This window comes from Taudactylus pleione, unplaced genomic scaffold (genome assembly GCF_031769625.1).
Source record: "Taudactylus pleione unplaced genomic scaffold, aTauple2 ptg000278l, whole genome shotgun sequence".
Taxonomy (NCBI): domain Eukaryota; kingdom Metazoa; phylum Chordata; class Amphibia; order Anura; family Myobatrachidae; genus Taudactylus; species Taudactylus pleione.
In genome coordinates this window covers 2,679,732-2,698,382 of record NW_028284680.1, presented here as the reverse complement: position 1 = coordinate 2,698,382, position 18,651 = coordinate 2,679,732, and the positions used below count along the sequence as shown (strand labels likewise).

Below are 18,651 nucleotides of genomic sequence, written 5' to 3'. Positions count from 1 at the left end.
CGCGTCTCGGTGCTGTGGTGTGGTGCTGGCATAGGCGCTGACTGACGCAAATGCTGCCGTGCATGAGCCGGACATTACTGCAACCAAGCGCTTAACCTGTGCGCTCCCTTACCTAATCACACTCAGGGCGCAAATGAGAGTAATTGTAAATGAGCCCCAATGTCATTGTCACCTCACGCAGAATACTTATAATGGGCCTCTGAGCTGTATGTATTATTATCACCGTCCTGATCATGATTTGATGCCACAACCATTGTACAAACGCCAGTCATCATGATCAACTGGATGATGGCGACTTCCAATCTAAGATTAGCGGTCACTATAGGCGCACGGTGCTGATCATTTACATTAAGAAGGACATTTTAGAAATTCTGTATCAAATCCCGATGCTGGAAGCCTGGCAGGTGTGAAGATCCCAACAGCGGATTTAGGCAAGTAATGATAACCCTACCCCCCCCCCCAACCCTCCTTTAGGGGTGCCTAACCCTAACCTCCCCCTAGTGCCTAAACCTAACCCCGCCCGTCCAATCAGCCTAAACCCTAGTCTCCCGATGGAGGGGTGCCTAACCCCCCCTCCCCCCATTGCCTAGCCTAACCCTCCCAGGGGACTTGTGCCTAACCCCAAGTCCCCCCCGGGAGCCCTGAAACCTAAAACCCGCGGCTGTCTGCGCCCAGCTTACCTTCGTTAGGTATGCCGGGCGTCGGGCTCCCAGCGTAGGTCTAATGACAGGCGTCGGGATTTGACAGTCGGGAAGCCGGTGGTCGGCATGGCCGGTGCGAAAAGTCTTTGTAAAAAAAACGGGGATAAGTTTTTACCACTGCAGAGGTGACAAAAAAAAGTGCAGAATTGGGGGTTTAGGGGTGCAGGCTTAAAAAAAAAAGTAGCCTGCACCCCTGGGAATGGCCCCTAAAGGGAATCTGTGTAAAAAAAAAAAAAACTAAAAAACAGAGACACCCCAAAAAATTAACTTGATTTTTGGGGTAAAAATAAATAAATAGGGGAACAAAGTTTTAAAGTAGCGCACTTGATGCAGCAGGTGTTTTGCAGACTGTGGGTAGTAGCGGCAGGTGCATTTTTGAAGAATTTAAAAAATGCACTTTAGGGACTTAAAAAATATGCTTGCACCCATTTTCATGTACCCCAAATTTGATGGGCATATTTATTTTTTGCAAAAAAAACAACCTAAGTGCTATTCTTCAGAGCCGCAAAAAAGCGCCTGCCGCAGCTATTTAAAAACCCCAATTACCTTCATCAGGGAAAAACGGGGGTACCCACAGTGATCCCCCATGTCTGGACATCATTAGGGTGGTCCCAGGATGAATTCCTGAAAATTCCTTAATTTGTTTCGATACTTACCTTTCCACCGAGTCCCGTTTTCACTGGTTCCTAATTGAATACGGGGATAAAGCGGGCACGCGCCCGATATTTTATCCCTGCAAAACCTCCGATATGGAGCGGAAAGTCCAGCATGGACTTTTCGCTCACTAATTGAATACTGCCCTATGTATGATACATATGTCACTGTGACATCACCAGATACAGTGTATTACATTATATATGATACATATAATGTCACTGTGACATCACCAGATACAGTGTTATTACATTATATATGATACATATGTCACTGTGACATCACCAGATACAGTGTTATTACATTATATATGATACATATGTCACTGTGACATCACCAGATACAGTGTATTACATTATATATGATACATATAATGTCACTGTGACATCACCAGATACAGTGTTATTACATTATATATGATACATATAATGTCACTGTGACATCACCAGATACAGTGTTACTACATTATGTATGATACATATGTCACTGTGACATCACCAGATACAGTGTTACTACATTATGTATGATACATATAATGTCACTGTGACATCACCAGATACAGTGTTATTACCTTATATATGATACATATAATGTCACTGTGACGACATCACCAGATACAGTGTTACTACATTATGTATGATACATATGTCACTGTGACATCACCAGATACAGTGTTACTACATTATGTATGATACATATGTCACTGTGACATCACCAGATACAGTGTTATTACATTATATATGATACATATAATATCACTGACATCACCAGATACAGTGTTACTACATTATGTATGATACATGTCACTGTGACATCACCAGATACAGTGTTATTACATTATATATGATACATATGTCACTGTGACATCACCAGATACAGTATTACATTATATATGATACATATAATGTCACTGTGACGACATCACCAGATACAGTGTTACTACATTATGTATGATACATATGTCACTGTGACATCACCAGATACAGTGTTATTACATTATGTATGATACATATAATGTCACTGTGACATCACCAGATACAGTGTTACTACATTATGTATGATACATATAATATCACTGTGACATCACCAGATACAGTGTTACTACATTATGTATGATACATGTCACTGTGACATCACCAGATACAGTGTTACTACATTATGTATGATACATATGTCACTGTGACATCACCAAATACAGTGTTACTACATTATGTATGATACATATATCACTGTGACATCACCACCAGATACAGTGTTACTACATTATGTATGATACATATAATGTCACTGTGACATCACCAGATACAGTGTTATTACATTATGTATGATGTATATGTCACTGTGACATCACCACCAGATAGTGTTACTACATTATGTATGATACATATAATGTCACTGTGACATCACCATATACAGTGTTATTACATTATGTATGATACATATGTCACTGTGACATCACCAGATACAGTGTTATTACATTATGTATGATACATATAATGTCACTGTGACATCACCAAATACAGTGTTACTACATTATGTATGATACATATATCACTGTGACATCACCACCAGATACAGTGTTACTACATTATGTATGATACATATGTCACTGTGACATCACCAGATGCAGTGTTACTACATTATGTATGATACATATAATATCACTGTGACATCACCAGATACAGTGTTATTACATTATGTACGATACATATGTCACTGTGACATCACCAGATACAGTGTTATTACATTATGTATGATACATATAATGTCACTGTGACATCACCAAATACAGTGTTACTACATTATGTATGATACATATAATATCACTGTGACATCACCAGATACAGTGTTACTACATTATGTATGATACATATATCACTGTGACATCACCACCAGATACAGTGTTACTACATTATGTATGATACATATAATGTCACTGTGACATCACCAGATACAGTGTTACTACATTATGTATGATACATATAATGTCACTGTGACATCACCAGATACAGTGTTATTACATTATGTATGATACATATAATATCACTGTGACATCACCAGATAGTGTTATTACATTATATATGATACATATGTCACTGTGACATCACCAGATACAGTGTTATTACATTATGTATGATACATATGTCACTGTGACATCACCAGATACAGTGTTATTACATTATGTATGATACATATAATGTCACTGTGACATCACCAAATACAGTGTTATTACATTATGTATGATACATATATCACTGTGACATCACCAGATACAGAGTTATTACATTATGTATGATACATATAATGTCACTGTGACATCACAAGATACAGTGTTATTACATTATGTATGATACATATAATGTCACTGTGACATCACCAGATACAGTGTTATTACATTATGTATGATACATATATCACTGTGACATCACCAGATACAGTGTTACTACATTATGTATGATACATATGTCACTGTGACATCACCAGATACAGTGTTACTACATTATGTATGATACATGTCACTGTGACATCACCAGATACAGTGTTATTACATTATGTATGATACATATGTCACTGTGACATCACCAGATACAGTGTTACTACATTATGTATGATGCATATAATGTCACTGTGACATCATCAGAAAGTGTTATTACATTATGTATGATACATATAATGTCACTGTGACATCACCAGATAGTGTTATTACATTATGTACAATACATACGTCACATCACCAGATACAGTGTTATTACATTATGTATGATACGTACGTCACTGTGACATCACCAGATACAGTGTTACTACATTATGTATGATACATATGTCACTGTGACATCACCAGATACAGTGTTACTACATTATGTATGATACATATGTCACTGTGACATCACCAGATACAGTGTTATTACATTATGTATGATACATATGTCACTGTGACATCACCAGATACAGTGTTATTACATTATGTATGATACATATAATGTCACTGTGACATCACCAGATACAGTGTTACTACATTATGTATGATACATATGTCACTGTGACATCACCAGATACAGTGTTACTACATTATGTATGATACATGTCACTGTGACATCACCAAATACAGTGTTTTCACATTATGTATGATACATATGTCACTGTGACATCATCAGAAAGTGTTATTACATTATGTATGATACATATGTCACTGTGACATCACCAGATACAGTGTTATTACATTATGTATGATACATATGTCACTGTGACATCACCAGATACAGTGTTACTACATTATGTATGATGCATATAATGTCACTGTGACATCACCAGATAGTGTTATTACATTATGTATGATACAAATGTCACTGTGACATCACCAGATACAGTGTTACTACATTATGTATGATACATATGTCACTGTGACATCACCAGATACAGTGTTATTACATTATGTATGATACATATAATGTCACTAACACTGTATCTGGTGATGCACCCTGATTACTCCATGTCCTGGTCACTATCTACTGGGCACCCTGCTTACTCCATGTCCTGTTCTGCAACGCTTTACTTACTGGGCATTCTGCTTACTCCATGTCCTGGTCACTACTTACTGGGTACCCTGCTTACCTCATGTCCTGGTCACTACTTACTGGGCACCCTGATTACTCCATGTCCTGGTCACTACTTACCTCATGTCCTGGTTACTACTTACTGGGCACCCTGATTACTCCATGTACTGGTCACTACCTACTGGGCACCCTGATTACTCCATATCCTGGTCACTACTTACTGGGCACCCCGCTTACTCCATGTCCTGTTCTGCAACGCTTTACTTACTGGGCCCCCGATTACTCCATGTCCTGGTCACTACTTACTGGGCACCCCGCTTACTCCATGTCCTGGTCACTACCTACTGGTCACCCTGCTTACTCCATGTCCTGGTCACTACTTACTGGGCACCCCGCTTACTCCATGTCCTGGTCACTACTTACTGGGCACCCTGATTACTCCATGTCCTGGTCACTACTTACTGGGCACCCCGCTTACTCCATGTCCTGGTCACTACTTACTGGGCACCCCACTTAATCCATGTCCTGGTCACTACTTACTGGTCACCCAGCTTACTCCATATCCTGGTCACTACCTACTGGGCACCCAGCTTACTCCATATCCTGGTCACTACCTACTGGGCACCCTGCTTACTCCATGTCCTGGTCACCCCACTTACTCCATGTCCTGGTGACTACTTACTGGGCACCCCGCTTACCCCATGTCCTGGTCACTACTTACTGGGCACCCAGCTTACTCCATGTCCTGGTCACCCCACTTACTCCATGTCCTGGTCACTACTTACTGGGCACCCCGCTTACCCCATGTTCTGGTCACTACCTACTGGGCACCCCGCTTACTCCATATCCTGGTCACTACTTACTGGGCACCCAGCTTACTCCATGTCCTGGTCACTACTTACTGGTCACCCTGCTTACTCCATGTCCTGGTCACTACCTACTGGTCACCCTGCTTACTCCATATCCTGGTCACTACTTACTGGGCACCCAGCTTACTCCATGTCCTGGTCACTACTTACTGGGCACCCCGCTTACTCCATGTCCTGGTCACTACTTACTTGGCACCCCGCTTACCCCATGTCCTGGTCACTACATACTGGGCACCCCGCTTACTCCATGTCCTGGTCACTACTTACTGGGCACCCTGATTACTCCATGTCCTGGTCACTACTTACTGGGCACCCCGCTTACTCCATGTCCTGGTCACTACTTACTGGGCACCCCGCTTACTCCATGTCCTGGTCACTACATACTGGGCACCCCGCTTACTACATGTCCTGGTCACTACTTACTGGTTACCCTGCTTGAACATTGCAAGGAGATAACACTTGCTTGACACACCTCTGAGTGTTTTAAGGCTTTACCCCACGGCTCCTGCTCTCCACCCTGGACACTCTCCCCAGCTGGACCTTGATGATGTGGCCATGAGTATATGTCCATATACCCTTATACCCGCTCACCTTAATACCCTAACCCTTAATCCTAACCACTAACACTAATACCCCAAACTGTCACAATTAATCCTACTGCTTCAACACCAACACCCAATCCCTTACCCTTAACCCAAACCCTGACCCTACTACTCTAACATTAATACCCTAACCAAACCCCTAACCCTAATAATCACACCCTTAAAAGGGCAGACTAGATGGGCCAAATGGTACCTATCTCCCGTCAAATTCTATGTTCCACCCTACTGCCCCTCCCTCTTTTGGACCCAATACCATGGGCCAGGGTGCAGAATAGATCATGCTGTTAGGGTGTGCCCCCATACCACCTCAATTCACACCACCCTACTGTCCCTCCCTCTTTTGGTCCAAAAGTCCTACTGTATGTCCCTCTCCTCCTAATCCCTTCCTTTGTCTAACACTTTACAATTCTTGCAGACACCAATTTATCCACCAAGCATGCGATGTAGTGCCGATCGCCCCATATTAACCATCTATCAACAGCTATTCATACAGCGTTAGCATGTTCTGCAACGCTTTACACTTGGTTAGAAAACACAGCAATAATACCAGACAGACTAAAGTGAGAGGACACAGCTTACCATCTATAGGAAAATAGGTGTTTAATGCATTAGGGTAAGTGCTACATACTGCAGACCAGCCAGATTACCAGGGTAAAAGGTTCTTGGTGAGCTTGTATGATCCAGTAATGTTGGATTGTGGTCAGACAGTTGTCTCAGTATAGAGAGGTAAGAAATGTAAGTTGTGTGTGAACTGTGTAGAGGGGAGATAAGTTGGTAGAATAAGTTGGAGGTGAAAGAGGTGAGTTTACACGGAACACTTCAAGGCTTGAAGACTAAAGGAAAGTCGTGTTTTGCGAGAAACTGAGTGGGTGCAGCCTGATTTCCTGTAACCGTGACTGAGAGCAGGGAAGTTAAGACTCAGGGATAAAGCTAGATTTCAGTAACCCGGGGCAAAGATCCAGCTCACCACCTCCCCCAGTAGATAGTAATAACCCTTTACCTATATGATAATGCAGAGATCACCACAGTGGCTCCCGTACAATAAATAAAGCATCTCAGTGACCGCAATACAATATATAGAGAGAATGGCAGTGAGTATTGCAATTACAGCGATATAATAGAGAACATCAAAAAGGCAGTACAGCGACCAGAATATAATGCAGAGATCATTAGTGACCACCATACATTACAGAGAGCATCAGTGGTCACCATATAACAAAAGCATCAATAACTGACATATAATACAGAGGAGCATCAGTAGTCACCATATAATACAGAAAGCATCAGTGACCTCCATATAATAACAAGAGCATCAGTGACCACTATATAATACAGAAAGCATCAGTGACCTCCATATACTAACGAGAGCATCAATAACTGACATATAATACAGAGAGCATCAGTGATCACCATATAATACAGGGAGTATCAGTGACCAGAATATAATACAGGGAGGATCAGTGACCACCATATAATACAGAAAGCATCAGTGACCTCCATATAATAACAAGAGCATCAGTGACCACTATATAATACAGAAAGCATCAGTGACCTCCATATACTAACGAGAGCATCAGTGACCTCCATATAATAACAAGAGTATCAATAACTGACATATTACAGAGAGCATCAGTTATCACCATATAATACAGAGAACATCAGTGATCACCATATAATACAGAGAGCACCAGTGACTGCCATAATACCAAGAGCATCAGTGACTGCCATATAATACAGAGAGCATCAGTGACTGCCATATAATACAGAGAGCATCAGTCTCTGCCATATAATACAGAGAGAGCATCAGTGACCACCATATAATACTGAGAGCATCAGTGACCACCATACAATATATAAAGCATCAGCGACTGACATAATACAGAGGAGTATGACCACCATGCAATACAGAAAGTATTTTTTATTGCCTTACAATATCACTCCCTCATCAATAATTAATCCTTCTTCAAAAAATATTAACTATTTCAGCATCATCATAACGCCATTCAATGTAATTATCTAAACAATATCCATTAATGTCTGACTGACATCCAAAAACACACAGCTTTTCCCTTCATTATTTATAGCTATAGGCTTGCATCTTACAACTTGTTATATTGCGATAGGGAGTGGCAAATACTGAAAAGCTAATAATGTTTGAGAGAAAAAAAGAAAAGGCATATAAATGGCGCACTCTCTGTGCGTTTGATAAAAAAAAACAAAAAAAAACATATGATGCATTTATTTAGATTAGACATCCTTCTTGCGTTTAACAATTAACTTTGATCAGTTCTGCTACTAAAAGGACATGTTTGTCCATCAGAATATCAAAAAGGCAAAATCTTGATATAAAATATAAACAAAATTGCGAAAAAGTTAGAATTTAAAGTGAATGAAAAAAAAAAAACATTCTCTGCTAGAGTGTGCGAATTACTTGTCTGGGATTGGTATTAATTACTATTAGTGATATTCTATGCGGCTGTAGCAATCACTACATGGGACCCCTAAATTACCCTCAGAATTATTATTATATTTATTCTGAGGGGTAAATATACTAAAGTGAGAGTTTTTAGAGGTGGAGATGTTGCCCATAGCAACCAGATTCTAGCTATTATCTTCTAGAAGGTGCTAGATAAATGTTAAGTCAGGGTTGCCTACCCTTCCGATTCGGGCGGGAGCCTCCCGATAAACGGGTGCAGCTCCCGCCCCCCCGGAAAGGCAGGCAAGCCTCCCGCCTGCTGCCGATCCCCCGTCCCCCCCCCCTCCAGTACCTGTTAAACCCCCGCAGCGGGGGGGGCGCTGATGCGATTCGCGTAATTTTGGCCCCGCCCCCTGCTTTTCGGCATTGTGTAGCGGGGGCGGGGCCAAAATGACGCGATCACGTGGCCCCGCCCCCTGTCACACCCGCAAACTGCCGGCCACGCCGGCAGTTCTGCCGATCTGGCTGCTCCCTCCCAGAAGGAGCAGCCAGATAGTCGGCAAGTATGTGTGTTAAGTAGAATCTGATTGGTTGCTATGGGCAACATCTCCACTCTGACTTTAGTACATAATCCCCTGAGGCGTCTGTAGAGACTAAAGTGATCACCGCAAGTCAAACACCATGTTATGTATTTAGAACGCAGATTAGCATAGCAGCATACCCACGCTGATCACGGCGAATCATAGCCCTGTACAGTACGGCTTTACCTTCCTGACCGCTCGCATCACAAACAGCCCGGGAAGGGGTTAAACACCGCAGCAGACAACCGTGTAAAGCTGCATCTACGCGGACGGCGGGAATCCCTGTTTATATCATCTATAGAGAATGTTACTCTATAGGTCTAGTTGTGTATAATAGATATGACACAATATGTTATTTGTTCTTCTTACCTTGGAGAGCTGAGCTCTCTCATCTGCCAATGTACAATATACAAAATGGTCTTACCTTAGACTAGGGGATGATAAATCTGGCAGATGTAGTGACGTAAATAATATATACAGCAGTCCGATGCCAAGAGATGGCTGATAACTGTTCTGCACCTGGCTAGAACCTTCGTACCCTGGCTGTGTGACATCACAAGCGCCATCTGTGATGTAGTCAGTCACATGACCAGCCCAGTTACAGCTGGGGAGAGTTACGCTATGTGAGTGCAATTGATTTATTCCCTTGTCTGAGGCCTTGCGGACGCAGGACAGGGTTGTGCCGCTGCCGAGATCGTCACTATACCTTCGGCCGAGAGCTGAACTGGACTACAAATCATTTCCACTCAGCGCTGATACAAACATTATCTGTTTTACTGATAATATACCAGGAATCCTTGTGGATTTGCACAGTCATGGTTAATAACAGAACTAATACTGATTAATTGGACTAATATTCTATTCATACGTTGACACACACACACTAATTAAAGTTATATATACACAGAGGTGTATGCAGCTCTAACTAACAGGCGGAACGCCACCGCAATGAGTAAGTACTGTATGCTATTCTAGGCATGGGGAGAAGGATGCCATTATATATATATAAAAAAAAAAATATGAGTTCTAAAATCTGCCATTAGGGGAAGATAAGGCGCCGTACAGGGTAAAATGCTTCGAGACGTAACAACAAATGAATAACTAAAGCTGGGTACGCACTAAACGATGTGTGTACCCAGGGATCCGACGGGTGTCCCCCCTGCCGACATTTCAGACGACTTCTACAAATTAGACGATCCGGTACCCGTCCACCCGATATGCCGGCCTCTGCCGCATTCCGATGCTTGGGCTCATCAGCCGCATTGTCAGGTTGAGCTGCATGTAGGGCCGACCGGACGGTGCGGCTGACGACCCCACGGAGGCGGGCACCGCCTGACATAGTGGGTACACACTGGACGATTCTGAGGATTTGTCGTTCCGATCAGTCGGAATTGGGGCAGTGTGTACCCAGCTTAAGATAAAACTAAAATGACTTTTCGCATATTTATTTTTCCTCTTCGTAAAAACTGAATAAGAAACTGAACTAACCGGAAATTTTATTCCAGAACCAATAAAGAGCGCAGTGCCCTTCAGAGAGCGGAACATCTGCAGAAATGGAACATTCACACTTTTCTGATATTGGACTTTCAGTTTCTTTTGCGGTTTTTACAAAGAGGAAAAATAAACATGTGAAATGTACTTGTAGGTTCCTCCTAAGCGAGGTAAGATGACAGATTAGAGATGATCCAAGGAACGATCACATGAACATCCGATTTTCAATGTACGCGCTGCTCAATTATCGTTCCCTTCAAAACGTTAAGTGTCCCTACAGATCGTTGGTGACGTTTTTTAGAGCACGATGTCGGCCTGACCATGTACATGCGACATTTGCAGCGCAGTATCGGCTCATTAGGGTATCAGGAGCAGGTACGACAGCTTTTGGAAGGACCATCGGCCCTGGGTGTTGGGCACATACTGTACAATAAGCGGAGATTTGGCTATACGGCCTGATTATTGTACAGTGTGTACCCAGCTTTAGTCACTCATTTCTTGGAATGTTTTCATGCCTTTTACCCTGTACAATGCCAACTTTGGCCCTGATTCAGACCCACTCGCAAGCGGCTGTCCGCTCGCAAGTGGGTCGATGTTCTGCACTGAGCATGCGCACGACGGAGGGAGCTCCGTCGTGCGCATGCGCCAGACGCGACGAGCAAAGGAAAGTCCTTCGCTCGTTGTGTCTGATCAAAGGGGGCGTGCTGTCGATGTTGATTGACAGCACGCCCCCCTTGGTGGGCGTGCCGGGGGCGTGCCTCCCTGACGGGGGCGTTCCCACGGGAACGCCTCCTGTCAGAAGCCGGCCCACTGACATCACTAGTGATGTCAGTGGGAGTGATTTTGGCTCTGATAGAGCCAAAATCACTCCGGAGCTTGCGGTTGAAAACCTCAACCGCAGGCTCCGGCTCGCAGTTTCGATGGTCGCGATGGTCAAGACCATCGCGGCCATCAAACTGCACGCTCGTATAGCCTGTGGGTGGTGACCAACAGCTATACGAGCGTCCAGGAGGACGCTCCATTTTTATGGAGGGCGGCCCTCATTCAGAGCGTGCGCTCTGCTCAGAGCGTACGGCTCTGAATGAGGGCCTTTGTTTTTAATGAATCCTTCTCCCCATACATATTAGTTAGAGCTACTGAATATTAGATAGCTCTGAAAAGGGAAACTCTCGTTATAGATGTATCCACATACATCTATCCTCCATGTGCTACAAGTCGCGCCATACAACGCAGGAACTCCGTGTGCCTCGGTAGTGCTGAGCGTATTTCGTGTAAATTTTTACCTTCAAATGAGTCTTATTCACACAGTGACGCAAATAACTAGCACGCGCAGCTTCTGCTGAATGATATGCGTCCTGCCTATGTTCTCTGTGCGTCTGTGGGTGTATCTGCGGGTGAAATGCTACGTTACTGTGTCAGCGGCTGTAACACCGTCACGTAGCGTTTCACATGCAGACACACCGACAGAGAACATAGGCATGCCGCATATCATTTTACTCAGCAGAAGCTGCTTGTGCTACATATTCGCATCACTGTGAGAATAAGACGCATTTAACGGTAACAAGTTGCACAAAAAGACGCTCGTCGCTACCGAGTCACGCCACGGCATGGCCCGATTAGAAGGGCTATTGAACGTGCAAGGAGGCTAGATGTGCGAGGACACATCTGTAGGGCCATACAGTATATATCTATAACACTAATCTAGAACGGTGATTTGGAATTACATTATGCAGCACTTTTCTCAGTACAGAAAAGGGAAACCCCCCTGCACACGCGTCCCCCCTATAATCTAGATTAAAATAGTTTCCTGCAATGACAATGTTTTTGCACACGCGTGTATAATTCTATCTGCCACTCAGATCTTCTCATCAGATAATAGACCCCACACAATGGTGCCAACTTGGCCAACTTATCATGGCGTTTCTCTGTAAACAGATGCATGCACGCAAATATAGAGGCAACTCATGGCAATGACACTTCCCTATGCCGGGGGATTGAATTAAGCATTCAAAACAAGATACTTCAAAGTGGAGACGCACGTACAGGATACTGTAACCCATAGCAACCAAACAGTCTGCAGCTTTCCTAGTGCAATGCAGAAATCAAGGCAAACATCTTATTGGTTACATGTAGTACAATTCTTATCACCTTTATCCATCACAGAGGTTCTTATTTCTGGTTTATTAAGATATCTATATTCATGGTCGCCCGCACAGTGACAAGTGAAGAGAACGGCGGCGGTGTAGGACCAGGCTGAGTTACTTACAGTAGACCGTGAGGCTGATGGACATCTTGGTTCCTGTATTGCGGTATACATTCTTTGCCAGGCAAGTGTACTCTCCCGTCTGACTGCGCGAGATCTTGGGAATGATGTACATCTGGCTGGAGGTCATCTCAGAGTTGTTATAGAACCAGGTATAAAAGGAGGGCGGGTTGGAAGAGGCTGAGCAGTTTAGAGTGACCTCTTCCAGCTCATTGGCAGCAAAACCATTCTCGCTGATGGCATACGGCTTGATGGTGATGACCGGGACATCGGGGCCATCTACAGGGAGGAATGACGGTGGTATATGTGGTCACTTGCTTCATTTCAGGTGCATAGTTGTCAACAAAATATTAATCAATAAAATAGTTTAGTCATGTGAAAGCCCCTTTATGAGCAGAGCATTATTTTCACAGAGTTTTAGGGCTCGATCCCATTAGGTGCGAATTGCAAGTAGCGAGTTTGCTTTCTTTAAACTCGCACACTTCACCGCAATGCGCGCTCCCGAGAATTCTCCAATCCAATTAAAAATGCCGATTCGCACTACTCGCAGCGGAGGGGTGCGAATTGACGGCCAAATGAGAGAAATGCATAAAAATGTGGAGTAGACCATCCTGGACCCCCCCCCAAAATGGATAATTTCGTTAGCAGGACCGTATAGACGGCTGTTTGTGGCCATTAAGAAGTTACTGTAGGTTTTGAAATGGTGTCAAGTGGCTGATTTGTGCTTTTTTAAAAAAAAAAATGCAAGAAAATGATAAAAAAACAAAAACTTTTCGTTTAATCTCAAACGAATTCAACGAAAAATACAAAAATAAGTAGGAAAAAGGGTGATTTGAGGGCACATTGAAAAAATATTACAAAACAATTATCTTTCAACTAAAAAAAAATATTGTGATTGACTTTGGGTTACCCAAATTAACGAAAAAGTTGATTTTGGGGAAATTTTTTTTTTTACCCCAAAAAATGACAAGTAATTTTTTAAATAATTAAGCTAATTTAAAACTTCCAAATGCCTACTAAGTCATTATGGGTGGTGTCCAAGGGGTTCAGGCAGGGTCCCAACATTTTAGCCTTAAAATAAAGATTTTCCTTTCAATCTCTCACCCTCAGGGAGGTGAGAGTGAAAAAGTTGCGAATTCAGGGTCTGATTCAGACGCGCTCGCAAGCGGGTCGATGGTGGGGTTCTGCGCATCGATGGCTGAGACCATCGCGACCATCACCTGGCCGCTCGTAAAAGCTGTGGGTGGTTACCCACAGCTTAGCGAGCGGCCAGGAGGCCGCAAAAAAACAAAACAGACAGAAACGCCCTGATTCAGAGCGAGCGCTCTTAAAGAGCGCCCAGCTCTGGATCAGGCCCTCAGTCTGACTGATTCAGTACGAGTTGCTTATTGGATTGCAAAATGAAGTCGCTAAGCGAATTCGAAGTGAAAATCGCAACTCGCACTTCGCACCCATTTGGTTTGACCCTTTAGTCTAACAATAGCAAAAAATAGTAACCTTCAATTCACTGAGGAGAATGGAAAACTGCACGTCTATAGTCATCTAAATAATAATCTGCCAAGGGCTGTCCTGTCTCCGACATGCGCAGTTGGAGACGGGGTACGCGCCTTAGGAGCCAGCGGCAAGTGACAAGACAGAGCTTAAAGGGCGCCGGGAACGGGGAAAGTATTAAGCGGGGGCGGAGTGGGGGCGGGAAGGGGAGGAGCGCGGGGGGAACGGAAAGGGGCGGACCGAAGTGAGAATACCCCTATGAGGAACCCATGTGAATATCTGCTAAAATTATAACTGCAGTAATCGATGTACCAAATCATTCATACAATCCTGATGGTGGAAATGGTTTAACATAATCAGGATACACGGATAAAAAATATATTAAAGCTGCATAAATATATATATTTCTCCTCTACACTATATTTATATTTCAATACATTTGTGGAAAAATATTTTCTATCAGTATATATCCTACTATGTGTAACCTGGCTCCTTCCTAGGGGTATTCTGATGGAATATTCTTTCTATTTTTTTTAATATAATTATTTTTGATTATTAATAGTCCAGGTATTGTCATAATTAAATGCTTTTTATTCATGTGATCACTTCACTTACTGCAGATTGTTGTTCCTAATTAAAAAGGTACAAATATACTTCTTGTGTTTGTGCAATCATGAGATTAAGCCTATGGGGTAAATTTACTAAGATGGGAGTTCTATTAAGAAGTGATGTTGCCCAGAGCAACCAATCAGATTCCAGGTATTGTCTTCTAGAAGGTGCTATATAAATGAGAAGTAGAATCTGATTGGTTGCTATGGGCAACATCACTTACTAAATAGATTGTGGCTCCTCATTAGAGGTCTCTCTCGTTCCTCCATCATTCTATTACAGTTATATTTTAGTTGTATTAGGATATAGATACATTGGGATCAGGAGCAGCAATTAGCGCACATGGCCGTTTATCTGTCATTACTGCGCCCAGTTGTAGGTAAGGAAATCGGGGACTCACAGATCACGTCCAGCTGCAGCCATCCGCTGCTCTCCTCATTCACCGCATTCCTAACCGTGCAGAAGTAGAAGGCGGTGTGGAACCTGGTGACTGGCGCCAGGACGAGGACCTGGTCTGCGCCCTCCTGAACAGTAAACGCCCCCTCCATTTTGGTGTACCTCTGCCAGAGATAGGTTATTGGTCCTGTTCCAGACTCCACTGTGCACGTCATCTGGACGGACATTCCCTCTACCGGCTTCTGCTCATCTATCTGCAGACTGGGCTTCAGAACAGGCACTGAAACGCAAACGCAAATAATGACAGGGAATAAATATATTTAATAAATTATTCAACTTAACACCTCCCTTGTCTCCAATTCCCCCCCCCCCCAAATGTATTATTACTCTGCACATCCCACTGTATAACTCTGTCTGTGGCTTCCTGCTGCCTCCATTCCCATCCTCACATTATGTCACTGCCCCTGTCACATACAGCCCTGTCATCACTATCACATCACTCATCTCCTGATATACTCTGTGCTGCTGGGGGACCCTGCTCCATCCACTATATAACTCTCAGTCTGTGACTTCCTGCTGCCTCCATTCCTCTCCTCACATCATGTCACTGCCCCTGTCACATGCAGCCCTGTCCTCACTAACACATCACTCATCTCCTGACATACTCTGTGCTGCTGGGGACCCTGCTCCTCCCACTATATAACTCTCAGTCTGTGGCTTCCTGCTGCTTCCGTTCCCCTCCTCCCATCATGTCACTGCCCCTGTCACATGCATCCCTGTCCTCACTGACACATCACTCATCTCCTGACATACTCTGTGCTGCGGGGGACCCTGCTCCTCCCACTATAAAACTCTCAGTCTGTGGCTTCCTGCTGCTTCCGTTCCCCTCCTCACATCATGTCACTGCCCCTGTCACATGCAGCCCTGTCCTCACTAACACATCACTCATCTCCTGATATACTCTGTGCTGCTGGGGAGAAGACGGCTGTGTACAATATGGTGCACAAATAGTTACACACCTCTGATACATCTGGGCAGTTGTTTAAAGGAATAAAATGTGTACACAGACTGCAAACCATGTAGACTATATAAAGTAAACACACACACAGTGTCGCCTGCTAAAGTCTGAGGAGGCCCAAACACATTAAACCTAGGCCTCGCTGCGCCCCATTAGGTGTAGACACGAGCTAGTGCCACGTTTCATCACAGACAGCTGCTTCTACAGTTCTGATGGTTTCCAATCTCTATGATCAGAACACAAAACAATAAAAGATCACACTTTACCTAAAACAGTAAGTTTAATGTACACTGTAGACGCGGTGATGATCGGCTCCTCCTTAAAAGCTATGCACGTGTACTGCCCCTCCGCTCTTAGCGTTAGTTTGTCTATGACCAGGGTGGCACCTCTCAGGCTAATGCTTCCCAGGCTCTCCGCCTCCACGTAGATGTGATCTTTTCGAGCCACTGGGAAAAAATCAACTGCCCCGCGTAATATGACTGTCCAGACAAAAATGTACGATGTATCCACCTCTCCACAGGGAAGTTCCACGGATCGAGCCAGAACTCCATTTACTGTAGGTAAGTTCTTCTGAAGATGACCTGGGATAAAGCACATAAATCCCATATGAGCACTTTAAGTCAGCAGATAAATGGTTAAATCCTAGTGATGAGCGTACAGACCATTCTCCCCAGCTCTTATAATCAGCGCTGTCTAGACATAAAGATGGGTCCACATACATATTACTTCCTTGCGTGTTAAATAGCCCTTTTAGTCGCGCTGTGTCGTGGCATGACTAGGTATCGACAGTAAAGCATCCTGAGACCATTCATGTGTGGGGTTGCTTCTCAGCCAAGAGAGTGGGATCAGTCACAATTTTGCCTGAGAACACAGCCATGAATAAAGAATGGTACCAAAACATCCTCCAAGAGCAACTTCTCCCAACCATCCAAGAACAGTTTGGTGAGGAACAATGACTTTTCCAACATGATGGAGCACCTCGCCATAAGGCAAAAGTGATAACTAAGTGGCTCGGGGAACACAACATAAAAATTTTGGGTCCATGGCCAGGAAACTCCCCAGACCTTAATCCCATTGAGAACTTGTGGTCAATCCTCAAGAGGCGGGTGGACAAACAAAAACCCACAGATTCTGACTAAATCCAAGCATTGATTCGACAAGAATGGGCGGCCATCAGTGAGTATGTGGCCCAGAAGTTGAGTGGAGCATGCCAGGGCGAATTGCAGAGGTCTTGAAAAAGAAGGGTCAACACTGCAAATATTCACTCTCTGCATAGACTTAATGTAACTGTCAATAAAAGCCTCTGACACTTATGTATGTAATGCTGTAATGTTACTTCAGTATACCATAGTAACATCTGACACTTATGTAATGCTGTAATGTTACCTCAGTATACCATAGTAACATCTGACACTTATGTAATGCTGTAATGTTACCTCAGTATACCATAATAACATCTGACACTTATGTAATGCTGTAATGTTACCTCAGGATACCATAGTAACATCTGACACTTAAGTAATGCTACCTCAGTATACCATAGTAACATCTGACACTTATGTAATGCTGTAATGTTACCTCAGTATATCATAGTAACATCTCACACTTATGTAATGCTGTAATGTTACCTCAGGATACCATAGTAACATCTGACACTTATGTAATGCTGTAATGTTACCTCAGTATATCATAGTAACATCTCACACTTATGTAATGCTGTAATGTTACCTCAGTATACCATAATAACATCTGACACTTATGTAATGTTACCTCAGGATACCATAGTAACATCTGACACTTATGTAATGCTGTAATGTTACCTCAGTATACCATAGTAACATCTCACACTTATGTAATGCTGTAATGTTACCTCAGCATACCATAGTAACATCTGACACTTATGTAATGCTGTAATGTTACCTAAGTATACCATAGTAACATCTGACACTTATGTAATGCTGTAATGTTACCTCAGTATATCATATTACAGCATTACATAAGTGTGA

General features: G+C 43.2%; 1 protein-coding gene across 2 annotated transcripts in view; it reads right to left on the bottom strand.

The window, feature by feature from the left end:
• Nucleotides 1-17,223, bottom strand: part of VSIG10L2 (V-set and immunoglobulin domain containing 10 like 2) — a 64,022-nt gene extending 46,799 nt beyond the window's left edge. The window contains exons 1-3 of one of the 2 annotated variants that reach the window (XM_088481763.1): nucleotides 16,912-17,223; nucleotides 15,632-15,907; nucleotides 13,135-13,410 (exon numbers count right to left, since the gene is read on the bottom strand). In XM_088481763.1, the coding sequence (XP_088337889.1) occupies nucleotides 13,135-13,410; nucleotides 15,632-15,854 (499 nt within the window). In that variant the 5' untranslated portion in view covers nucleotides 15,855-15,907; nucleotides 16,912-17,223. The remainder of the gene's footprint in view (nucleotides 1-13,134; nucleotides 13,411-15,631; nucleotides 15,908-16,911) is intronic. The other variant, XM_088481764.1, reaches the window with a different exon arrangement.
• Nucleotides 17,224-18,651: the final 1,428 nt, after the last annotated feature.